This window comes from Haemorhous mexicanus, chromosome 3 (genome assembly GCF_027477595.1).
Source record: "Haemorhous mexicanus isolate bHaeMex1 chromosome 3, bHaeMex1.pri, whole genome shotgun sequence".
Classification (NCBI taxonomy): Eukaryota; Metazoa; Chordata; class Aves; order Passeriformes; family Fringillidae; genus Haemorhous; species Haemorhous mexicanus.
Window position 1 is genome coordinate 57,893,695 of NC_082343.1, and position 24,443 is coordinate 57,918,137.

The following is a 24,443-nucleotide window of genomic DNA, read 5'->3' on the forward strand; positions in this document are numbered from 1 at the left end:
GTTCAATTGCTGAGGTGCAGTTAGGACAAAATATCTTGTCATAACATGCAGTAAATGCGATTGTGGTCATTCTATTGCTTTATGCATGAAGTGGGGTGATTTTTGTTATCATATATAAGATTTCTTTTTGCACAGGTTTACCATAAACATCAGATATTATAATTATTATAATATATCAGGTATTATGTTATTATAATATTGTATTTAACCAGATACTTCTTGACTATTTGACACTACCTGGCTGTGTGAAGCTCTAGCTTTTCCTCTCCATTATGCCCAAAGTGTCCCATCCCTTCAATTCAATCATCTACTTGTCTACTGGTGCACTCAAAATGAATTGAGTTAATTAGCAGAGGTAAAACTAGATGTCTGTAACAGAAGAGATTACATTGTCAAAAAGTTCTAAATACTGTCTTTTTTGTTCTTATTGTGAGATATTCAGAATAACAAATTTGCTTCTTGCTGCTATTATTTGCCTTTGTACATACGACTGCCATTCAAGCATAATTGTTTTATTAAGTGGAAAAGCTTTGGTAATCTAAAAACCTTTTATGAGTCTTCATTCTAAGCTAAATACTAAGCTTGCTATGGAGGAACATTTTTCTCCTGTAAAATAACCAGGTATACCCAACTGAATCAGTAGCAATCAGTTGATTAGAGACAAAATTAAAGGCGTTTATTTACATCATAAAAAGCAAGCAGATAGGGTTTGGGTACAATAAGAATTCTCGATGTATTCACTAAGTATTGGTTTGGCTTTTTTTCTTAACCAAGAATTTATGAGTTCTATAGCTTGAGCTCTGCTTTCTCCTCTGAATTGTTCACCCATTTTTAGCTACACTGCAGCCATTTTCACTATTCACGTGGAAGCACTCAGGGCGTTTTCAGCACAACTGCTTGAAAACACAATAAATTGGAATCCAGGGGAGAATGCAACTTTTGAATCTGGAAAATTAGTGGTTTATAAGCAAGTAGGAAATGGATATTTTCATAAACATTTTGTATTCTACTTTTCACTTGCTCATTCATTCTAGGAATGTGTTGACACACAGTCCTGAACAATTTCAGTCTAGAGCCAGAAAGATTTGATGTGTCCCATGAGCATATTAATATTTTCAAAACTGTTTCTGCCCCAAATAGTATAAAAAAGTCTTAAGCATAAACATTCTTCATACATGGGAAAATGTGGATATTTGGTTGGACTTATTAAAACAAGGCTTTCTTATTCCTTTACTTCAATCCACAGTAAAAATGGATTAATTTTGAAAGAAAGATTTTTTAAAATTAAAAAATGCTCTTTATTGATACAAAACAAAACTAACTAAACCATTTCAGTGAGATATTTTGGCAACTTCCAAACTTGCTATAAAAGATTTTTTCTAAGACAACATCTATAAAAAACAATTCCTTCAGCAGTCAGTTTTGATTTTGACAATTGTAGTTTTTTTCTAATAAATACTTGAGAAATTCCTGACCTCTGCTAGATTGATATGGGAGTTGGCTAGAAATTGGCACTGTGCAAGAGAAATATGATAGTTGTGTAACTCAAGGAAGAAAAGGAAGCTGGGGAGTGAGGGCATAAAAATTAAGGTGATGTTAGTTCAGGCAACTTCTTTCCCAGAAAAATCTCATAGTGAACAGAAAGCTTTATGGATTTTATTTGCTGTGACTGCAAGGGGAAGTAGCATGGCCAAACTGGAATTGCTCAATGCCCTGGCTATTTCCCTGCCCTGGAAAGCATCTGCACACCTCTGCAGGACATAGTATATCAACGTGCACAGTGCCAGTAGTTAAAAGTTGAAATTTCACAGGAGACTGGCGTCATCAGTATCTATTTTTGATGAAAATAGATTAAAATTTAGATTTTCCTTTACTCTGTGGCAAAGCCTTTGTGACAGTGATGCCCCACAAAAAGTTTATGTTCTGCCAATTGCAGGGCTACAGAAAACTCTGTACATGAACAGAGTTGCAGAGCTTCCTGCTCCTCTTGAAATGCCTTAATATAATAATTACCTTGCCAATGACAAAATAGCCCTGGTTATAAAACATCCCCTCGTTTTTAGGCTGAATTTTCAAGGAAAAAAAGGGGTTGTGCTTGGCTGCTGTTGCACCTCCCACCAGATTTATTACTGCTGCCTGAGCGGAGGCAGTGGTGAGGAGCCCTGCCACAGACAGCAGTGGCACTGGCAGCAGCAGTTGTACCAGTGGAGGTGGGAAAAGTGCAGTCATAAGAACAGTATCAAAAGAGTTGGGTAAGTGTAGGATGAGTTGGAATTCCTGCATTCCTAGGAAGAGGAAATGAGATGCTGGAGAGATTTCAAACCTTTTTATTCCTCCACATCAAATACTGTTTTTTTTTGTTTTTTTCTTTAATTCATTGTTCTTCTAGAGTACAGCAGGAGAATAGTGATTACAGTCTCCTTGTGCAATTCCATCTTTCTAGCCACAGACATTTGGGGGGCAGATATAATTAATCTTTTTCTTGTGCACTTGAGAATGCCTTGGGATATTCTCCAAGTTTCATCTTCAGCAGACACCTTTGTTCCTCAGGGGGAATTTATTCACTGCCACAAATCACTCACTTTGAACATCCTAATCGATATCTTTCAAGAGAGTTTGAATAAATTATGCTGGGAATCTCTGGTGAATAATTCTTCATCTAAAAGAAAACAAACTCTCCTTGAGAAGGTGTGCATCATGTGTAGTTCCAGAGGAGAGCTGAAAAAAAATGACAAGAGATACCTGGATACCTGGTTCACTACAGCAGCTAATCTTCAGTGTAAATTTTAGGCAACAATAAAACAAAAAGATGGAAGATACTCAGGGTTTTAGTGCAATGGCAGAGGTTGTTCTTTCAACCATAGCAGCAAAAGTAGTCTCATTTGCATAGGTCTTGCTGACTTTGCAGCCCTGGATGTACCAAGAGTATAAGAGATCACTTTCTCAGCCTCAATAGGTAATGAAACAAAGTCTGCAGTCTTGAACTGCTGAATTAGAAGTAGGTGGAGACAGAGATGGGATCATTAGAAGTGCCAAAGGGGCTGGCAGGCTCACCACACCTCTGCAAAGGAAGAACACCCACAAATAGACTCAACAGAGCAGTTGCATTTACCACTAAACAAGAAGACCAGAATTTGACCTTTTGTCACTAAAATGTCAATTCATTAATACAAATAATTGTTTCAATACAAGCAATTAAAATAATGAGTGATGAGAATATAAAATTCTCATCACTCCAGAAAAATTATTCTTCTGGATTAATTTGAATTTGAAAAGAACACAAAGCTGATAGAAGTGACAATGGACTTTCTGAGCATGTTTTCTGGCTCTATAACATAAATTAACTTGCACAAAAATTAGAATTTCAATCCAATGGTAATCGGCCTTACTTAAATATTTATGTTCATTTCAAATGATTGAAATAACTCTGCAAAGCTTCTGACCTTTAATTATAACAACTCCAGTCAAAGTATTCCAGGCATTACTTGCAGAATAGCACCTTTCCATTGCACCGAGATCTTCTCTACCTGGCACTTCCAGTAGTGGGACATCAGTGATCCATTGTGGGATTAGGCAGTGAGGGAAAAGTAGTACATCAGAGGAGATAAATCTAGCAAATGCTCCCAGCATTTGGGAAATTGATGAATCATGGCATCAGTGGCAGAAGCAGTTCTTATGTTGAACTGAACAAGAGGGGGGGAGAATTCCCCCATCCAGAAACTTAGAACATTACTAGCAAAATCTTTCCAACACTACCACACCACTGTCAACCTTTAGTGTTGCAAAAATTCTGTTTTCCAGCAGCCATAGGGAAACTTTGATTTGTCCTTGGCAGAACGATATTAGATGTTGTTCAGTAATTTGCAGCAAGACACAACCCTTAGCTTCTGCAGAATCTTTTGTGGTTTTTGAACTATATAACTCAAAATTCTCTCCAAAAGTTTGCCTAATATCTGCTATGAGCAGCAACACTTAATTTGGGTCTTATTTTTTTTCTGGAAAAAATGTGCAGTCATAGTTGTGTTGTTGAGTTATTCACAAATGTTTCAGGATAGAGTAGGTTATTTTGTAGTTTTGTTTATGGATAAATAAATCACAAGTAAGATACCTCATGAGTTCACAAGAGCCTGAGCAAGAGTGTCCAGCAACAGCATCTGAATAATTTTTCATAAGCCATTTTTTGGTTCTGCTGATTTAGCTTTCCTGTCAGAGCACATGTTACTGATGGAGTACACGACTTCCAGGTTCTCATCATTTTCATTACCTAAATTCAGATTATCTGTAATGATTAGTCAACTTGAAAAGAACTGCCAGCAACCTGCTTTTAACCAGCAGTGGTCTTGACATGGAAGGGGAGGGTGGCAGATGTATTTACAAAAAAATAGGAAAGAAAATCTCCCTCATGTTGTCAGGTTCCTGCCTCCTGCAGTAAGAATTGCTTGTGGAGTTGTCTCAGCCCATTCTGGGAGACCTTATTCCTGCAGTTCCCTCTGTGGAACAGCATCCTTCTGTGGGCTGGAAGCAGGGATGGAGCCACAGGTTGGGTTTGGAGGAGGCCAAACCCAACCTGTGGCGGGACCTCGCAAGGGATGGTGACCTCAGCCTGGCACCAGTCCAGAGATGACAAAGCAGTAATTGAAACTCTCACCCCAGCCTTAGGGGAAGAAAGGAGCATGGAGGGACCCCATGATCCCATGGAGGGACCTCGCAAGGGATGGTGACCTCGCAAGGGATAGTGACCTCAGCCAGGCACCAGTCCAGAGATGACAAAGCAGTAATTGAAACTGTCACCCCAGCCTTAGGGGAAGAAAGGAGCAGGTCATCCTCCACTGAGAGCTGGAAGTCTGGAAATGGGAAAGGCTAATAGAAAGGTTTTAGATATTCTTTTATTTTGACAGGAGTCAGTGCTATTTGTAAAGGAAGGTGGGAAGGAGCATTAAGCTTCCAAAAGTAGATGGTACCAAAGAATCTGTTGGCTTTTGTTATTTTTAACAACTCAAGTAAAGGTGGCTAATGACCTATGGTATGCTCAAACCAGGAGCAATGCACAAAAAGTTATAACAAGATATTACATGCAAGTAAAAATGGAGTTAAAGAATGGTCTAGATTCCAAAGGTAATTTGGAGAAGGTGAATTTAGATACAAAACCCCACTAAGACTGCAATTTAAGACAAATCCCTTGGCTTACTGAAAAATCTGTAATTGACTCTTATCAATAAGTTTAATAGGGAAAGGAGGGTTGAAGTTTTGAATGAGAAACAGGGCTTTGACTTCTGAATACCATTCTACTTCAGGTCTATTTCTAAATTTATGACTTTGTTTTCCACAATCTCAAAGTCCACCATGGGCAGCACCCCACAAACAACATAAGTACACCTGGCCAGTGTGGAAAAACCGAAGGAACTGCGTTGGGTTTTCCCCTTAGGATGACTCTGCAAATTTTAGGAAATGGGATGAGCAGAAGAATGCTTTGTTACAGTCCAAGACAGCCCTGAAATAAAAGATGAATGGATTATTAACTGCAGCTATATGGAACACTCAGTTATCCAATGCTGAATGCACAGTTAGTGCTGGCAGTATTTCAGAGAGAAAATCAGTGGACAGTAACAAGTAAGCAGACTCAGAGTTGTCCAGGTGACTTTTCCCCGACAAGAGGACAGCTAGACAACAAACAGAAGAAGTAACTAAAACTTGCAGTACTGCTGGGGGAAGTGCTCCTGTTAGGGTTTATATCTTTTATATCTGTTATATCTTTTCTTTTAGTCTGTGAGCTGTTCCCCTTCAGGAGAGGCTTCAGGTGGCCTCCAGTGGAATGGTGGTCCAGAGACCTCTGCAGCTCTGTGGGTGTCGTGTGTGCCTGCCATATCAGCCTCATTTCTTCCACATCTGTGAGCTCCTCTCTACAGAACAGGGCAGTTCTTCTCCATAACCAAGTAGTTCCACTGGGATTTTTTTGTTCTCCTTGTCTGTCATGTGGGATGAAGCCACTCCAAGAGATGTGTGTGAGCTGACAAGGACTGGCAGAGGGGCATTAGGCATTCTGACCTGTGTCAAGTGTGCTGGGAAGAAATGCTGAGTTTTGCTGTTTCAGTTGTGCATTAACTGAATGTACTAAAACTTTGCAAGAGGCATGAGTCAAATACAAAACATAACAGGGAAGAACAATTTCGTTTGAGAGCTCTTGAAACAAAGCAGTGGTCTCTTTATTGAGAAATATGGTGTTTATTGTCCCTCTCTGAAGCCTCTGTTCTTGTCATTGCAGTTGCACACCATTCAGATATCAACAAGGAAAGACATAAAGTAGCACTCTGAGGCTGCACAGTTGTGTTAAATATTCATCTTTTGTCTCAAAGGACAAGGATTTATTTAGCTGTAGCAAATGTAATGTTTTTTGCTTCATGAAAAACTACAATGTCAGAGGAATCTCTCTGCTCCAAATCATGAAACCTTAGAAACCACTACTATGAAACAACCTTATGTCTAACTTAAAACACAGATAGCTTTGCAGTAAATAAAATTAATTTCATGCAGTTTTCTATGATTTATGGGGTTTTTTTTAGGTTCTTTTTCTAAAATCTTTTATACCTAAGGTTTTTAGAGTATCTTCAGAAATGTCACCTTCTTCATAGTGACAGCCTTCTCTTCACCTTGCTTCAAATTAGAGAATTTTTAAGAACTGATTCAGTTCAGAAAGTACTAGAATAATATGGATGGTCTTGAAAGTCCTATCATACGGAACATTTTGTATTTTTCATAAGAGGAAAGATATGTCTTGGTCCATAACAAGCTCTGCTTGCTACAGTGCCCTAATTTCCAGTTTGCTCACTCAACAAAAGCTTCATTATTCTTTTATTGTAAAGGGGCTTAGAGGAAGATATACTAGAAATTGCTATGGTAGATTTTAAAGCAACTGATTCCAAATTGCATATAAATATAGAACATACTCTACCTTTTGACTCAAAAGAATCAGCTGAGGCAAATTAAAACAGAACATAAGAATTTTGACCTGAAATGAGAGCTAGATCAGGCCCTTCAGATGCAAAACTTTAAATGTTTATATCTTATGTGACTAAAAAAAAATGAGCCTAAAGGAATATTTTTGCCTTTTTAAAAAAGAGACTTAGGTGGTTTCTACTACTAAGCTTCCTCTTTAGCCTGCTGCAAAGCTTGGGAGCTTCAACCATCTTTTCTAGTTTTATTTCATAGCTTGTTTCTCCTCCCCAAAGCACATGACGAAGCTGCACAATTGACAGGATTGAATCTAGCCTAAATACTCCTGACACAGGGGAATAAAACCACAGAGGGGTGTAGCTCTGCTAAACTTCCTAGCTGGGCTAGAAAGCGAGCACCATTCTCCTTCCACACCTTTTTCCAGCAACAACATTCCTTCTTTGCCTCAGTAACTGGAGGTAGCTCCTGGATCAGAGCTGTGGCTGAAAAAAGCAGAAATCGATTATTCAGTGGTGGGCCAGCCAGAGCTCAAAGCTCTTCACCATTCATCTCATTTCTGACTTTTCACGTTGGTTTCCCAACAGATGGTCCTTGCTGTGTCTGCCTTTCTCTCTCCACTGATTTCTTGCATGCCATTCAATTTCAACCAAAGAACAGGTCACACTTTCAAAGACAACCTCAAAGGCAGAAGATTAAGCCAAGTGAAGCCTGGAAAAAATCAAACAACCAAGTAAAGAGGAGAGGTCCTGCTAAAGGTTTTGTGGTGAGAATCACAGCTGAGTATCTGGGAGAGGGCAAATTGTGGGGAAGGTGGAGTTGCAGATGGCTGGATGGGCCAGATATTCCATGCCCATAGTACTTTTTAATCCACGTAATGCTGTCCTTAAACATACAGTCAACAGGCTTCCCCAAGCTCCTCTTGCACTGCTCTTTTTAATTAAAACATTACCTTGTCCTCTTATCATTATAGTCATAAGTTTTCTAAAATTCAGCAAAATCCCCCTACGTAAGTATATTTCACTGCCTAGACGATATATTTCTCTTTCTGCAAAGCTCTGTATTTATTTTGTTGTTGTTGTTCTTTACATTACAAAATACTGGATAAAAGGATGCCTCTGAACTTCCCTCACAAATCTGAAACAAGGACATCAGGCTGTACTGCCAGTGAGCAGAGCTTCTATGGGAGGAGGGATGCTAGACCAGACATTCCCATCAAGCTCCTCTCAGTCATGTGACATGAGGACTCAACTGCTGATCTTCAAAAATCTATTTTTTTAAGTTAAGCCAATTCACTTTATCTCATTGCATACTCTGGTGGAAGAGCTACTTTAATGCCCTGCTGTGCACTAGCACAGGTAGTGATTACAGTCTGTGCTAGTGCTCAGCATAAGAGCAGAGAGACTGTAAATGTATGGATGTGACTATAGAAGTGAAACTTTCATACAAAATTTACATGTTTCCAGAGATTTTGAAGCTTTTAGGTTTTCACATCATGTTCTCAGCCCCTTGAGGTTTAGCAGATTTTTTTTTTTTTTTTTACATTGATATAATATAAAGATAATGAAAAATCATGAACTTCATATTATGGAAGGATAGTTTTAAGTTCCAGCCTTTAAGCTTTATAAAAGCAAATTGTTAAAGTGTTAAAGATCTTTGATGTAAGACTCTTTTGTAATTCACTTATAAGTGGTGTTCAGAAGATTTTCTGTGCTTGGATGTATTTTGCTCTTTTCTGGTCATAAAATAATTTGCAATTCTTTATCTCTTCTTAAGCTTTGAAAAAATGCAGTAGCACCACAACCTTCCACTAGGCACATATTGCTTCAAGTAAACATCATAGAAAGAAATAGGGGGAAAAAATTAAATTCTGGAATATCACTTACTGTTGTTGTTTGTCCTCCAAATTAAAATATCTTTTCTGAGAAGGAAAAATGATGGATTCTTTCTATCAAAATTTTTATTTAGCATTTGTAGAAATTATAGAAAAAATACTTCACATGCTTGGTAGGGTAAAAAAAAAAGAGAAAAAAATAAAGGAAATAAAGCCTCCTATATTGTTTTTTAATATTAAGTTTTCCATACAGCAATAACTGTCAGATTCTGCAGGAAGACATAATTTTTCATTACTGTTGGTGCATATAAAATTACATGCACAGCTTGCTATAAAAAATTTGTTTACTGGGACAGTTGGGTATTTTCAAACTGACACATTAAATAATGACCATGGGAAGAGAAAAGAGAGGAGAAGAAATAATTGGTTTTGTTTTCTTTCTGTGAACCTCCATACATCCCCTCCAACACACAACATGCTAAATAGTTTTCCACAGTAGTAGTTTCAGAACATCTTAAGCTCTCTGCCTCAGTGTGTTACTTTGGAAATTTCTGTGAACTGAAATACCACATAGCCTGTTAGGTATTTTGTGTATAATTTAGACTTTATGTCTTTTTACTTCATGCTTGCACCATGCCTCTGTGTTTAGGGGAGGGAGGCTGTGCTCCTAGCGAGTGGCTCTGGAGAAACCCATTCTTCCAGGCAAGCTAACAAACAAGACACTGGTGAGGGTTCAGGCAGCTGAGGCAGATGCTCAAGTGGCGAGGTGCACAAAGGAGGCTGCAGCTTTCTGCATGGGAATCCTTCCAGCCAGAGAAGGGATTAAATGAGGACAAGAGAAAGGAAACTTGCTTTCTCTCACTGAAAAAACAGTAAGTTCTCAAATGCTCTTATAATGGCAAGGGGATTTTACCTGGAAGTCCAAGTTTGTTTTTTTCTCCACAAATCTGTTTTTATTTTCTGTGCTGCCTAGTAAGTTGTAGTGAGTCTTGCTGCAGAAGCATTAGACAAGCATCTGCCTGCTCTGTTGCTCTGCAGGTTATCAGTTTCACAGCAGAGCTGGCAGACACTTTAGCCAGGTAAAGAACATGACCTCAGAAGAGGGACGGAGGCCATGGAAAAGGAGCTGAGCTAGGACACTGGTACAAATCAGGAGGAGGCAGATGGTGCCATGAAAGTGCATATTGTATTGAGTGCACATTGTACCATATTGTGCTATTGTACTATTGCATATTGTATATATTGCATATTGCACTCTTGGCTGAGTGCATCCTGTACCACTGCCCTGGGTTGTTGCAGGTGAGTACAAATCAAAGCTTGAAGAGCACAGTGTGGTAATTTAAAAAAAAACCCGTGGTGTTTTTTTTCTGCTGTCAGAGAACCCTAGATGCGAACAGCTTCAGGGCCTAGAACAGTGGCTTCCACCACACAGAGAAGTGTTGGGCTTGGGGCATGGCTTGTCTTTTCCATGAGATCTTTTATACATTTGACCACATAAATGCTGTTGAAATGTTCACTTTGTTGACATACAAATATAGTTCAAAACACACACTAGCTGAAAGCTGTGTGCCTGTTCTTCTATATATTAAAAAGCCTCACATTATAAGTTTGGTTTTTCAAGCCGGGTAGTTTGTGTTGTCTCAGACATCCACTCTAATTTCTTGCTCCAAAATGGTTCTAACCCAATATTTAGTCAGGAAAATTCATGGGTTTTGTCTTCCATCCTTATTTTTTCATTGTCTTCCCATTTTCCTGCTCTAGTCAGCTGCTGATTTTATTTCATGCCATTTTTTCCTGGTAACCTGCAGAATGGAAGAAAGATATAAAAGAGCCCCTGATAACTCCTCCTGGCTGTCCTGTGCTGGTGGCTGGGATCAGTCTCCCAGTTCTCCCTGCACTGGTGAAGCCCCAGCCATGTCTCAAAGTCAGCTGTAAAGGACACAGGACCTGGGGAAGGGAGAGCACCAATTAGAGTATGTAATAAAGCCTTGAGGACTCATGTGCCCACAGTGCTCACACCAGCACATCCATACATCCATGAACTATTCTGCTACTAAAGAAAAGAGCCACATTGTTTTTAGAAGTGGGAAACCCTCACATGTGACAGACCATGAAGGACGTGATGCTTAGTATCAGCAAATGGAGAAATGAGTGTTGCTATGTGCAACATCCAGGTAAACAAAAGAGCATTAAACACAGAACAAGCAAATACAGTGAACGATTCAGACAGTAGAAATATGGGATTTCAGACAAAAAAACCTTCTCCAAGCGGGGTGACAGTATCTGGTTGTAATACCAGGTGCCAGCATGATGGAAAAGCACACATCCCTTGCACAGAGTAGAACTGGTCTTCTCTCACTTCCTCAGACCAGCAAGCATCAGCACTGTCTATAAAAGCACAAGTGCCAGGAGTCTGCTATGAGTTTACCCAAAGTAGCACAGCTTGTAGGAAAGAAGTGGAGATTCATTACAGGTGGGTATGCACCTGGCCACTCTTTGCCAAGGGCAAGTATTTTTTTACTTCTATGGCCACGAAGTTCATAAAAGCTGTAACGTGAGCAGAGCATGGCACCTAGACAGACCCTGCCCCTGCCTTTCATGCTGGAAGCAGCCTATCTGAGTGTAGTGCTTGCATTCACCTTCTCCCACTGTTCCAAGCCATCAGAAAGACTTTAAGGCTGTTTTTACTTCATGCCACCTTCTCCTCTCCCTCTGTTACACCATATTAACCAAATACCTTCTCTACACTGTACTACTCTCTTAATTATGCTTATACTTATCATTGTGTTTTATTTTTTTTCCTTTTGAGGGTGGCTGAGGAAAGGAGGAGTGGAACACACAGAGATCATGTCAGAAGATATCTCAGAAGTCAGTCAGTGTAACTAAAACCAACATGACTACAAAATAATTGAGTTATTTCAAAAAGCCTGTAGTCAGGAAGCCTTTTTGAAGCTACTTCTGTTCAAATTTGAGACTTTCACTTTGAAAAGGAAATTGAAAAAATAAAGGGCCTTTGAAGTAGAGGATGCAAGTCTTCATCTTACAGTGAAAATGTGGATTCTGTCATTTCAGAGACTAGAACCATGTCCAAAGTGCTTTCAGGAAAGCTCTTCTCGCATTAAAACAATTTCCTTAATCCTCTCCTTTGTCTTTCAACCCTTAGTAGCACGTGCACCATAAACAAAATTTATGTACATTTGTTTGATTAAAAGCTCCCATTTCTGCAGATGAAAATTTTCCAGTATGGTCTTATCTGCAGAAAAAGTAGTTCACCAAAAAATAAAGCTTGTTTGACACTTGGATCTCACGTGCAAATCTGTTTAGCCTATGTTGGCTACAAATTCTTGTGCTATGTCTATGATTTTTTTTCTTAAATTTCTGCACAAATTTGTGCATAATCTTTGCAGTTCACATAACCCCCAGATGACAGCTGGCTTTTTATACAGAGAAAAGGCTTTGAGCACAAGAAAACTTATTTAGAAATTACAATGCTAATGCATAAAATAAAGCTCTCTGGGTTCTCAAGTGTCTTCTTAGTGTCCTCTTTATGAGGAATGTCAGAGACTTTAACAAAACACTTCTTTTCAGCAATATGTCAAGGTCTGTATTTCCCCACTGTAAGGAAATTATCTTCTCAGCTTTCTAAAGTGTATTTTTATGTGTGTAAGTCAGTGGAAGCCATGCTAGCTATAATGAATAGGAATATAGATGTCATGTAAACAGGATTCTTAGATGTTTTTCAAACACAAATACGAATAAAAACAATGCACTTAAAAATAAATAAAAGGTTTCCTGATGAGTTTTTTATTTTGCTTTTTATAAAATGTTCCTGAAGACTGCAAAGTGCTTTTAATCATAATTTTGTGCAGCTTAAAAACCACATGCAGCAATCTCAAACTTTTCAATAATGCATTACTGTCAGGTTTAATGTTTTGTTGCTGAACAGTAATGTCTGATTCAGAAGCACAAATGCATATTTACTTGATGATGCAAAGATTTAAGCAAGGCTTCTTCAGGATACCAAGTTCCCATAACATTACAAAAAGAAATCTCAGACATCCTTTATGAGTACAGAAGGTGTCTGGGAAAGTCATAAAAATAATATTACTGTAAAAAAGACAAGGATTTCACGGTGTTCAGCCAAATTGCACAGTTTCAATTTAAATGAATATTTGTATAGGAGTGTTCTACCCTAAATAAAGTATTTAATGTCTGAACAATTTTTTGCCGGTTTTCCACTAGATTTTATTTTATTTTTATCCTATCCTATAATGGATAGACTGTCCACTTTATGACCTTCTCAAGGTTTGTTGCAAAAAACTTTAGAAAGGGTCCTACATCTCCAGGTCAGAAGACCTGACAGGAGAAAGATGTCTGTATGGCAGTAGTAGATCATGTGTCTTGAAATTCTTTTGTTGAGCTTCAGCAACTAATAGAAGAGGAAGATATTTTGCTGCAGACACTCAAGTCCTCAGTTCTCCAAAAGCAAAAGTCAGTAGGTGCAACAACCTGTTCTCTGAGCCAACAGGTGTTCAAAACCTATGATGTCAAAAGTTCAAGATAACTCAGTTGCACTTCTGGTAGATTTCTTCTTCTCCATTGCTTTGTATGAATTTATTTGTGAAGTACTGAAGGACTTTTAGGATTTACTAAAGAAACCATGTTGAGGTTTCTCTTGTGCAGAGTGAATGCCATTGCTATAAGTGGTCAGCAGCACCCAAAAGGGTGCCTATGGTACTGCTGTCTTGATTTTGCTTCTCACTCAGCATTGCAAGGGGAGTATGGAAATCTTTTTGTAGCTCAGAGACATCTGGTAAAATCTTGTGGTCTGTCTTCATTTAGCTTGTGGTACCTTTAAAACACTCCTCCAGATGAATGAAGACAGCACAAATAAAAAATCAATGTTGTGTTAGGGCTGTCTTTGCATTGCAAGTGCAGCACATGCATCAGTGATATTATTTAACTGGCAGCTGTAGCCAGACTGTGTTGCATGGATCTGTTACTCTAGGATGTATGTTCTTAAGAAGCCCTATGGATTTCAAATAGATAGCATATCACACTGCATTTAAGACAAATAGCACATCACAGATCATTAGATGTGCCACATTGTAGCATTCTCTGAGGGTTTTTGCTAAGTGTTTCAAGTTAAAAAGTGGTCTATACATTGAAAATTAACTGACTACTGAAAAAAACGTGACTATTTGAGAAAAAAAAAAAAAGCAACAGTATTTCAGGCTTATCTTTGTCAGTCTCCTGCTGACTATTTTAGGAAACTAAAACCCAAGCAATCAATCAAAATCTTGTAAAGGCCGTCCAAATATCCCCAAACAATTCATTGAAAAGATTCAAGAAAGTGTTAATGAAACTCTATTCTAATAAACATTGAGATTTTCCAAATATATGGAATGTATTCTAAAATGGTAGTTTGAAGTCTTGAATCCACAGGATACAAAGCCTTCCTCAGCATACATTTTGGTTCTTATGGTGAAGACTGGATGGGGTCTTAAATGGATATTTTTTACCTTAATACTTAGGTTTTAAAGGCTTTCAAAACCCCTAAACTCGCAACCAATCCTTGTTAGGAATCAAGGGAATGCCAGTAAAGACAGTGAAAACAAGTACAGTTAAGAGATTGAGAGAGTCACATCTGGGTTTGAAATAAACTGGTATAAGGTATGAAATTATATAAACTACACAGTTGAGGTTTTGGCCCTGTCTCTTCCAAAATAGCTGTTAGACAATGGTTCCAGAAGATAGGATAGAAACTCTTGTCAATCCCCTGTGGAGATACACGATTTTTCTCTGATTTCATAGCGCAGGAGCTTCTCCAGGGAATGCCTTCACAATGCTAAGAGTGGGACAGAAAATATTGCATGGGTGCCATGTGCAAGGGAAGGCTCCAAAACAAGCAAAGAGGGCCAGATGGGACAGTGCCAAAAGTTCAGAAAATTGCAGTACTGTACTGGCAGCCTTTTGAGGAAAGGGGAAAAAAAAAGAAAAAAAAATCTTTTCATCAGAAGAGAGATATCAAATTAAATGACTGAAATGGTGCAGCCTGTGTTTTTTGCCATGTCCAATACCTTGGGAATCTCTGGGGGAGACACTTTAAAACCTATCTAAAAGTTAGCACAAATCCTACAGGAGGTAGAAAGTCAGGGAAGTGCAACAATTGAGAAATTGCCTTCTTTTCATTTTCTAGAGGTACTCTGTCGAATTTAAAGGGACTGTAGCCTGTATTCAAAAGGCCTTCCCAGGTATAAATGTAATAAACCAAATAATTCTTCCATCAGTTATTTCTTTTGAGCAGTCTTCCCAAGACAGTGCTCTGCACACAAGGGGTTTTCTGCAATAATTACTCCTGGGAACCTAGTGGAATAAGTGCTAATTACACTAGCTAAACACAGAAATAGATCCTTGTGCCATTGGTTCCAGAACTAATAGGAAACCTTACTCCAAATTTCTAAGGGTTTTTTAATATTCATAATCTTCCAGCACTGCAAGATTGAAGGGTTGCACAGACTTCCTTACTCTGCAACTTATAATAGCAGCTCCCTGTCTCATAACTGGTATAATAAACAGTTGCTGTACCCTTGGGCTCCTTTCCTCAGCTACAGAATAGGGCCAGCAGGTGTTATGCAAAATGAAGTCCTCCATGATTATGGGATTGCTCAAAGGACCATAATACCAACCTACCCCCAAGAGAATGAGTCAGTCCAGCCAGCCCGAATACTATTCCTATGTCGTATCTGTACAAACAGAAATCATAACACAGTTAGTAAACCATGCCACCAAATGGAGGCAAAGAGCCAGATGCAAAACCAGCAGAAGAAATTGATATCTGTGATGGTCTGAGAGATCATATGTAGTGTACCATGGAGAAAAACTGTTCCCTTGGACAAAAGGCCCACCTTCACCATCTGGTTCTTTTGCCAAGCTAGAGGGTCTGAGGAAGAGTGAAAATGGTGAAAAACTAAAAGGCAAACTGAGATCTTGGAGACAGTGTGTATTATTTGTACTATTATTCTAGAAGGTCTACTCAGAATCAGTTCACAACATTCTAGTCTTTCATAATTATGTACTAACTTTCACACTTCAGAAAAATTGTTCATTTCATCAGAGTGACTTGCTGAATCAAAGATTCTAAATTTTTTTTATGCCTTGGACCAAGGCACCAAAAATAAACCCTCTGTCTGCTCAGTCTCTAAATATAGCCAAGAATTAAGATATTCCTGCTTCTGCATCCTAGATAATCTAATGGAATCAATTACTGTTTTGCGTAGATGACATCTGGTATTTGCAAATAAAACATGAAACATGAAATCCAACCAAAATAAGCATGAAACTAAATTTTCCAGCCATCCAACTACATCCTCAGTAAATGTAATAGTTTTGCTTCACAGGCTGGGTTTTTCATATTATAAATTTCATCTTAAAGCTCTCTGAGAGTAAGCAACACAAACAGTAGAACAGGGCTGAAGACTTTGACTTCAGCCACTGGTTGAGCCAGTGAACATTTCAAGTATTCACTGAGAACACTGTCCCATTGCTTAGAGTTTCAGCCTCATGCTTTTATTGAGCAGAACACCAGTCATGCCAAGCAAAATCGCTTTCTTTGTACCATGAGACACTGCAAGGTTCAGAGTGAACACCAATGTCATCTGTGGAAAGGAGAGAATCTGAAATGGATTAAATACAACTTTTCCCCACTGTGACAGTAAGATCTTTCCCCATTATATTTGGCAGCTAAGGATAGTCCCACTATATAATACCAATGTTTACAACCCATTTCAAAATGTATCCCATTGTAGCACTTCACTGGCATTGCAATTAATGCTTTATTCTGCTAGAGCCGGAATCTCCTTGGATGTACATACAGGATTTGAGGGGTGTTGCTTGCTCTTTCTTCCTTTCTTCCTTCCTTAGGAAAAGAATTCTTTACTGCGAGAGCAGTGAGGCACTGGAAAAAGTTGCCAAGAGTTGTGGGTGCCCCATCCATCCCTGGCAGTTTTCAAGGCCATGTTGGATGGGGCATTGAGCAACCTGGCCTAGTAGAAGGTGTCCCTGCCCATGGCAGGGAGATTGGAACCAGATGATCTTTCAGGTCCCTTCCAAACCATTCTATGATTCTGACTCTATGATTCTTTTCTTTCTTTCTTTTATCTGTTTCTTTTTATTTTTCAAATACAGCCTAAATAGATAATTATAATTTTACCTGCAGTCAAGGACTGTCCTCTTCCTTCACCAAATAATGCATGGCCAGAAAGGGGATGGGTTATGTGCCTCCCCATACTCCAGAGCTTTTAGAACATAGCAAAGCAAGCAGTTCTGCTCTAAAGACTGGCTAGACTGGCTCTGAGCAACCTTGGAGGAAGTAATTTCTCCTGAAAAGCTCTACAATGGAGAGCCATATTTCCTCACAATTCTGTGTCCTGCCAAACTTGCAAACCTCTGAAACAGTTGGCCATGGTAGTTCATACCAAAAGATGAATGCTGGAGACTTTTCAGTGGTTGAGGTTGCTGTCAGGATCAAAGGTGTGAACCATTCCTGTGAAACCCCACTTCTGACTGTCCCTCTCTGCCATATTCTGTGTGTTGGGAACTGCAGTTGCAGATTTAACCTTTCTGCAGCTGCATAATTCCCACCCATTTCACCATCACTTGCTGACAGTGTGAGCAGGAATGGAAGAAAGTGGTCCCCACATTCTTTTTGCCTGCCTGATGTTCAGTTTTCTCCCCTGCTCTGTCCAAGGGCGCACATGTTCCTGAGGTAAATGAGAAAGTCACTTGAAGCAAGTTAAACCTATTTTTTTTCTTTTCCCTCTAGATTACATTTCAATCATGCCTATTCTTTTATCAAATTCACCAGGTCCCTGTACAAATGCTGCTTCCAACACAGAGAAGGGGAACAGCTCAGGTGAGGGAATGAGTGACTGAGCTGTGCAGGAGAAAAGGCAGAGGGATATTTATTTTAGTGGCAGCAGCATCTTGTGGTGTGGCAAAGTTTTTGTGAAACTACAGCAAAGTCACCAACGGTCATCATCATGTCTGAATGGATGACCTTCATCCTGTCCCCTTTATTTATAGTGCCACACATTCCAGCCATAGTACTTTAGATATATATAGCTAAAAAAGTGAAAAAAATGCTTGACTTCAGGTACACAGGTGGAATGAATGGGATTACAGCCCAACAAATCCCTAAATATGGGTAACTTACTCGTTTCTGAAACTAATAATTTGTTTGTTTGTTTGTTTGTTTTTGCTGTACAAATATTTCTAGAATCATTATCTTACTTAAAAGCAACCAACATTCCATTTGAAAATATCTGGCTTTAATTCCTTTAATCACAGAAATTGCACTTGCTGAAAAAAACACCAATTCACAGCATGACACAGCTATCTATGAAATAATTTAAATGCATCATGCACAGTCAGCAGAAGTTCTGCATTGTAATTTGGAGAAAAATACTTCACACTATCACTTACTCTCTGAGCTACATAATATGCTTCAACAATTTCCCTTCCTTCCTATCTATTGAAACAATATGGGCAGTTATCCAGTTACACCAGAGCATCACTTTCTAACCCCAGAAGTTTGCATTTGTCATGAAAAAAAAAAAAAAAGTGTGTGTTTTGTTTGCATGTCATTTTAATTTTCAAGAGCAGCAATAAACCATAAGTGATATCAATGGCACAAGCAGGTGCAACTACCTGTGATAGTTAAATAGTTCTTCATTGTTTGATTTGACCAAACACTACAGAAATTACTTGATTCTACTCAGTGACAGTATACATGGAAAAGGTAGCTATGCAAGAAGCCAAAATAACCACCAACCTTGAGGTTCTTGAGTTTTAGAGCATGGGTTTGAGTTCTGAAGCTTAGTATCCTTGCTGTGTGTGGTTGTGGGTAAGCTGTCCAGAAGGACACTATTGCAGAAAAAAAGCCTCGGGAGTTTCAGCAACCATGTAAATGGTAACTCTCACAGCTGCTGCTTGAGTGCATGTGGAAGAAGTGGCATGTCTCTTATTTGTCTGTGCATGGTGTACCCAGGTGGCAAATCAATCAGATTTTGCCTTTCCCCAGCACTCCTGGTTGTAGCAGGATGCCCTGAGAGTGTGGAGCACAGTGCATGCTGCTCACACCAGGCCATCTCTACCCGTTTCTGTTTCAAACCAAGCACCTCCCCACAGTAATCTGTTAGCACTTTTGCAAAGGCAAAAGTACCAAATTTACTCTAATTTATATGTTTGTACTAGCCATTACTCTGGGAAAATTAAAGTTGTTGTAGAAAGATGTGAGCCATTAGAAGGATCCTGACATCTAAACCTTCCTAAATAATGTAACTTATCAGTAAACGTTTAACTTCTTTTGAAGACCAAATAACACGTTGTATACTACTTCCTCCTGCATGTTTCAAGTCACTAGAAGGAAAAAAATCTTGGCCTAATAAAATCTAGGAAAAACTAGCAATGGGCAAAGAAGATCTGTGACTTTGAGAAAAGATCTTTTGAGAAAAGAAGATCTTTGAGAAAATAGTCTCAAAGGTGGAAAAGTATTTTATAAATACATATTTATTATTAATTTTATTTAGCAAGAATGACTCTTAAGTAGCAAGCTTCTCAATTATGACATATAAAAATCTTGGCCCTTACCAGAGAGCTGCCCTTGATGTAATATCACTCTCATCAATTTCATTGGTCCAGCGTGGACTAAAGAACTCAAAAAGTAAAAAAAATCAGTTTCCAACTCATGTTGAAGGTGAATAACCATCCTGCTGTATTTTTAGCTGTATATTCAGCACAATGGAAACAGCTGTGATAGTCCTATGGTAAGGAACAAGGCAGTCTCTCCCAGTTGCTACAAAAGCTGTATGGCTTGCTGTTAAAAACACTGATAATAAAAAGCTCTTTGAGTCCAGCCAGTCCAGCCAGTAAGGACAGGAGTGATTCAGCAGCCCAGGAGCATGAGTATCACTGAGATGTTTTCTTCTGGAAACTGCTTTCAACACAGTGGAGCTATTCCTTGGCTGGCTCAGGTGATGGTCCCATGCTTTTGTTGCCATGTGCTGTGAGAAGCAGTTGCATCAGGCATTGCTGTAGAAATGTGAATGCAATTTATGACGGTCTGTAGTAATTCTGTACATCTCTTATGTCTGTGTTCTTATAGCCACTTGGGCACTGAAGTAGCTGAAATGAGAAAGAGGCAGCAGTCACAAAATGAAGGAACATCAGCTGTGTCTCAAGCACCTGGAAACCAAAGGCCCAACAACACATGTTGCTTTTGTTGGTGCTGTTGCTGCAGCTGTTCATGGTATGTCCTGTAGTATATTTGCTTCCATATCCACCACAGGTAAACAATGAGAATGGAAAACACTGGGAACATGTTAACTTCTGGGAGAGGAGACACAATTTAACTTTTCACTTAAAAATTGATTTAAATATGCCCTGATTTGGTTGGACATCTTGTGATGGGGAAGAGGAAAGAATAGTAAATTCAAGCTATATTTATCCTACTTAAGCCATAACTAAATGAGAAAATTTAGTTGTAGAATATGTATTTGTGAGTGAGAGACTCGATAATGAATATTTTATAGCTTGCATTCAAAATATTTTTTTTCTGCTTGTACTTCTGATAGTGCAGTTCTCTGCATTCAGGAGAAAAAAAGGGAGATGGTCATAAATGTGAATATGTGGTGCCCTGTTATATGACTAATATAACAGGTAATATAAATAATAATACAAATTCTGTAAATCTGAAAACATGAGCCATAAATTCTGCTTTTGAATGGAGTGGCATAATTTTAATGGCTGCTTGTCCCTTCCTCAACAAAGTGTTCACTTGTAAAGTCAAAGATTTAAAGTCAGTTCCAAAAATAGCTTTAAATTCTCAGCGTCTTGAGATGCATCAGATCTTTATTTCTTATTTTTATGAACACAGTATTTAAATATAAGGTAAATGACATGCAGTACTGTTCAGAGCCTGTGCATCATATTAACCAGACAGTTCAGTTTTTTTGGAGTCACCATTCCTCTGTGTATCTGTGTTATTTTCACTTCAATCACCCCTCTGGCCCCAGTCTAAAACCTGAGGCTGTTTGCTTCAGTATGTTTAAAAATACTTACCAGTATATATGCACTAAGGATAGGGGTTTTTTCCAAGATACTGCCACATCCTGGAGGCAGTGGCAGGGTGGACCTGCTTTGGCTGCTATTTCCAGTTTCACCTGAAGGCAGAGTGTATTTGGAGCAAGGATGAGCCAGAGCTCATGTTTTACCACGTAACTTTGCAATATGTTCAATCCATATTGAGAAATAGGTGGAAGTGTATTAAACAGGAAGAGAGGGTGTTTGTCACTTTTCTTTCTGCTCTGGGACAAGGGCACAACATCAGCTATGCTGTTACAGTTCAGAGATTCATTTACTTCAGTATCCTGTTTCAGGAAGTGACCTTTATCAGATACCACAAGATAAGGATAAAACAAGCAGGAATGCACCTCCTCAAACTACCCACAGAAACACACCTCACAACTACTGTCAATCTGCAATTTAGGGATTTCCTGGCCCAGAGTTCCTTTTTGTGTGGTTTATAGACCTTGGTTGAATTTTCTTTCCTTGATTTGGCAAGCCATTTTCTGAAGCGACTTCCTAGACTCATCTAAAATTTTGGCACCCAGGGTTTCCTCTAGCAATAAATTCTACAATGTGCCAGTGTACTCCCTTTTATTTGTGTTAACCTACTCGAAATTAATTTCATTTGATGGTTCCTTGTTCTTACATGAAGAACAGTGACTAATCATTCCCAGGATGGTCAAGATTTTACAGAGCTCTCTCATATCTTCCTTCACCTGTTTTGTCTTCCACAGTCTTCTCTGTTTTAATCTCTGTGACACAGAAACTGACCCAGACCATGATTTATCCTTATCTGTCCTATTTACACACCTACCTTGTGTCTCTCTATGGACCTTTCTTATTCTACTATTTCCTGTCTGACATGTGTGACTAGATCTGTGTTGCTGAGACATGGGTGCACCATGTTTTGTGTTTGCTCTTGAGTTTTGTTATTAATTCCTAGCACTCTGCTTATTTTTTAACTGCCCCAGAGATGATGTTTTCATGGAGTTATCCACCCTGAATACAACATCTCTTTTCTGAATGAAAATAAAGCCCATCATTGTGCATGTTCAGCTAGGGTTGGCTTTTACCTTGCATGCTAGAATATCAATAAATAATATTCATATAATATCAATAGTGTTCATATACTATCAATAGTATTCAATATTATATCCATCAAATTTCTAAAAATTAATGACAACTGATTTCACTTTTTAAGCAAGCTGCAACTCAAGAAATCTTAAATTTGACAATGATACTCTAGTATGAAGCTCTTGTGACCCTTGGAGTGCCTCCAGTCCTTAGAAGGCAATACCATTATATCTGTAAACAGCTTATGCACATTAAACTTAAATTAGAGTAATTATTGATTTGAAACATAGGATGTACCTTCAGCTGCTCTCTTAGTTTTTTTAGTGTCTTTCAGGGTTTTTCAGGGCTTGAGGTTGGGATTTTTCTTTGCAAAGTAGATTAGACAAAGCATGGAGAAATCCTGTTAGCTAGTTTTCAAGATTAAGTCAAATAAATCATCAAAGGAACAGTTACATGACTCATGTTTGCTAAAATCAAAAAGACAGAAAAGGTGACGTAATAAGTATTTTCCAGCTTTAACATCTAAGATTCTGTAGTAGAAACTCCATTAGAGGAAAGATGGGACAAAACTTTGAAAAATGCAGTATGAAATGTTTCAGAATCTCAGTTAAAATTAAGTAACTGATTGTGATGCCCAATTTAATGATAACTTTTTAAAAGTAACTAACTTTATTATTCTCTCATATATAGGGGATTCTAGCTAATTAATTCTCTAGGGTAGTTCTCTGTAATAGAAAAGCCTAATCTAACAGGTTCTGCGGACCTAATGTAATTACATGCTTTCCCTAGTTCCACAGGTCTTTGTATTTGAGTAACATTAATTTCTCAAGAGATACCTGTCTGGAAATGTTTCTGGATTCATTAATGGGAAAGGCAATGTTCTATCAAGATAAGAATTTTCTTCAGCTTTTTCCACCAGTGTGTGACTGATGATAGCTCTTACATCACTAACCACTTATTGCCTCAACTTCTTCACCATTCACAGAAATGGGATGTGCAGATTTTATTAAAAAATGTTTCCTTTTTGCTATTCAAATAGCTAGTTCAGTAGCTACTCTATCCAAATAGATAATTAGAATTCTGAAAATATCTTTTGTGGATCATGTGGTGCTTGTTTTCTTCTGTTCTACCCCATGTTAAAATCAGAATAGGCATTAAGTCTTCTGTTTGCACAACAGCATAGGCAAATATTCGCACCTTTGTTTAGGGAGAAAGTATCTTGCCTAATAGACACTTGTCAAGAGCAAAAAATTTGAGAAATTATTTGGTACCTCTTATTAAAACCCTTTTTAAAATTATTTTTATCTAATATTTCTTTCTTAAAGATAACAAGTATTTGAAGGACTTCTCTACTGCTGTGGGATAACCCTTGTAGGTAGCTCAGCCCCAGGCAGATGCTTACTCACTGCTCAGAAGCAGGATGGAGATGAGAATCAGAAAAGTGAAAGTGACAAAACTCTTCCATTGAGATAAAGAGTGTAATTGTTAAAGCAAAGCTGTGTGCACAAGTAAAGCAAAACAAATAATTCATTCACAGCTTCCCATCAGTTCAGCCATGTCCTGGAAAGCCATGGTCCATCACATCTTACAGTGATTTGAGGAAACAGATGCTACAAACTCAACCTCCATCCTTTCTTTTCTTCCGCAGCTTTTACTGTTACTCCCAGTGTCATATGGTAGGGAATATCCCTTTGGTCAGTTGTGGTCAGCTGTCCCAGGTGTGTCTCCTCACAGCATCTTATGCACCCCCAGCCAGACCACTGACCAGGCAATGTGAGAAAGAGAGAAATCCTTGATGTTGTTCAGGGACTGCTCAGCAGCAGCTATAACATTAATATGTTATCAACATTGTTTTGGTCAAAAATCCAAAACAGCACCACAAGGATCCCTATGAAGAAAATTAACTCCATCCCAGTCAGACTCAGTTCATCTATTGGCACTGATAATCGTCAGGACAGTAAATTGCTCAGTTTACAGGGACAAAGCAAGACTTATTACCAAGGTTTGCTCAGATTGAAAAAGAGTGGAGATTAACAGGACTATTAAGATGGCTATTTTTTGTTAACAGGTATGCTCATGATGTTGCCCAACTGGTTTAAGCTCTGACCTTGTTTCTGAGTGCAAGTAGTGAAGGGAACACTTGTCCTCCTCAGTGGAAAAAAATAAAGCACTTCTGAAGCTCCCAACAGGAAATGCTTGTCCCCTCACAGCAGAAGCAGAAGATACATCCTTGTGAAGACCTTCCTCTCTTCACTGACCAGACATAGATCTTAGGCACTCATTTCAGGAAGACTGCCTAATTAAAGTAGCTCACAGACAAGTACCAGTCATGTACCTATGGTCTGGACTGACTCTCCCCATGTCTTAAGCTTCTGCAAAGCTCCATTTCAATAGAGGACAGAAGAATGTGCTTCTTTATGAGGCATCATTTCAATGACTTGGGCAGCCTGAGACTTGCAAA

General features: G+C 38.6%; 1 protein-coding gene across 1 annotated transcript in view; it reads left to right on the top strand.

Annotated features, from left to right (window-relative positions):
• Positions 1-24,443, top strand: part of RGS17 (regulator of G protein signaling 17) — a 70,242-nt gene that overhangs the window by 21,970 nt on the left and 23,829 nt on the right. The window contains exon 2 of the mRNA XM_059843368.1: positions 19,947-20,090. Within this exon, the coding sequence (XP_059699351.1) occupies positions 19,972-20,090 (119 nt within the window). The 5' untranslated portion in view covers positions 19,947-19,971. The remainder of the gene's footprint in view (positions 1-19,946; positions 20,091-24,443) is intronic.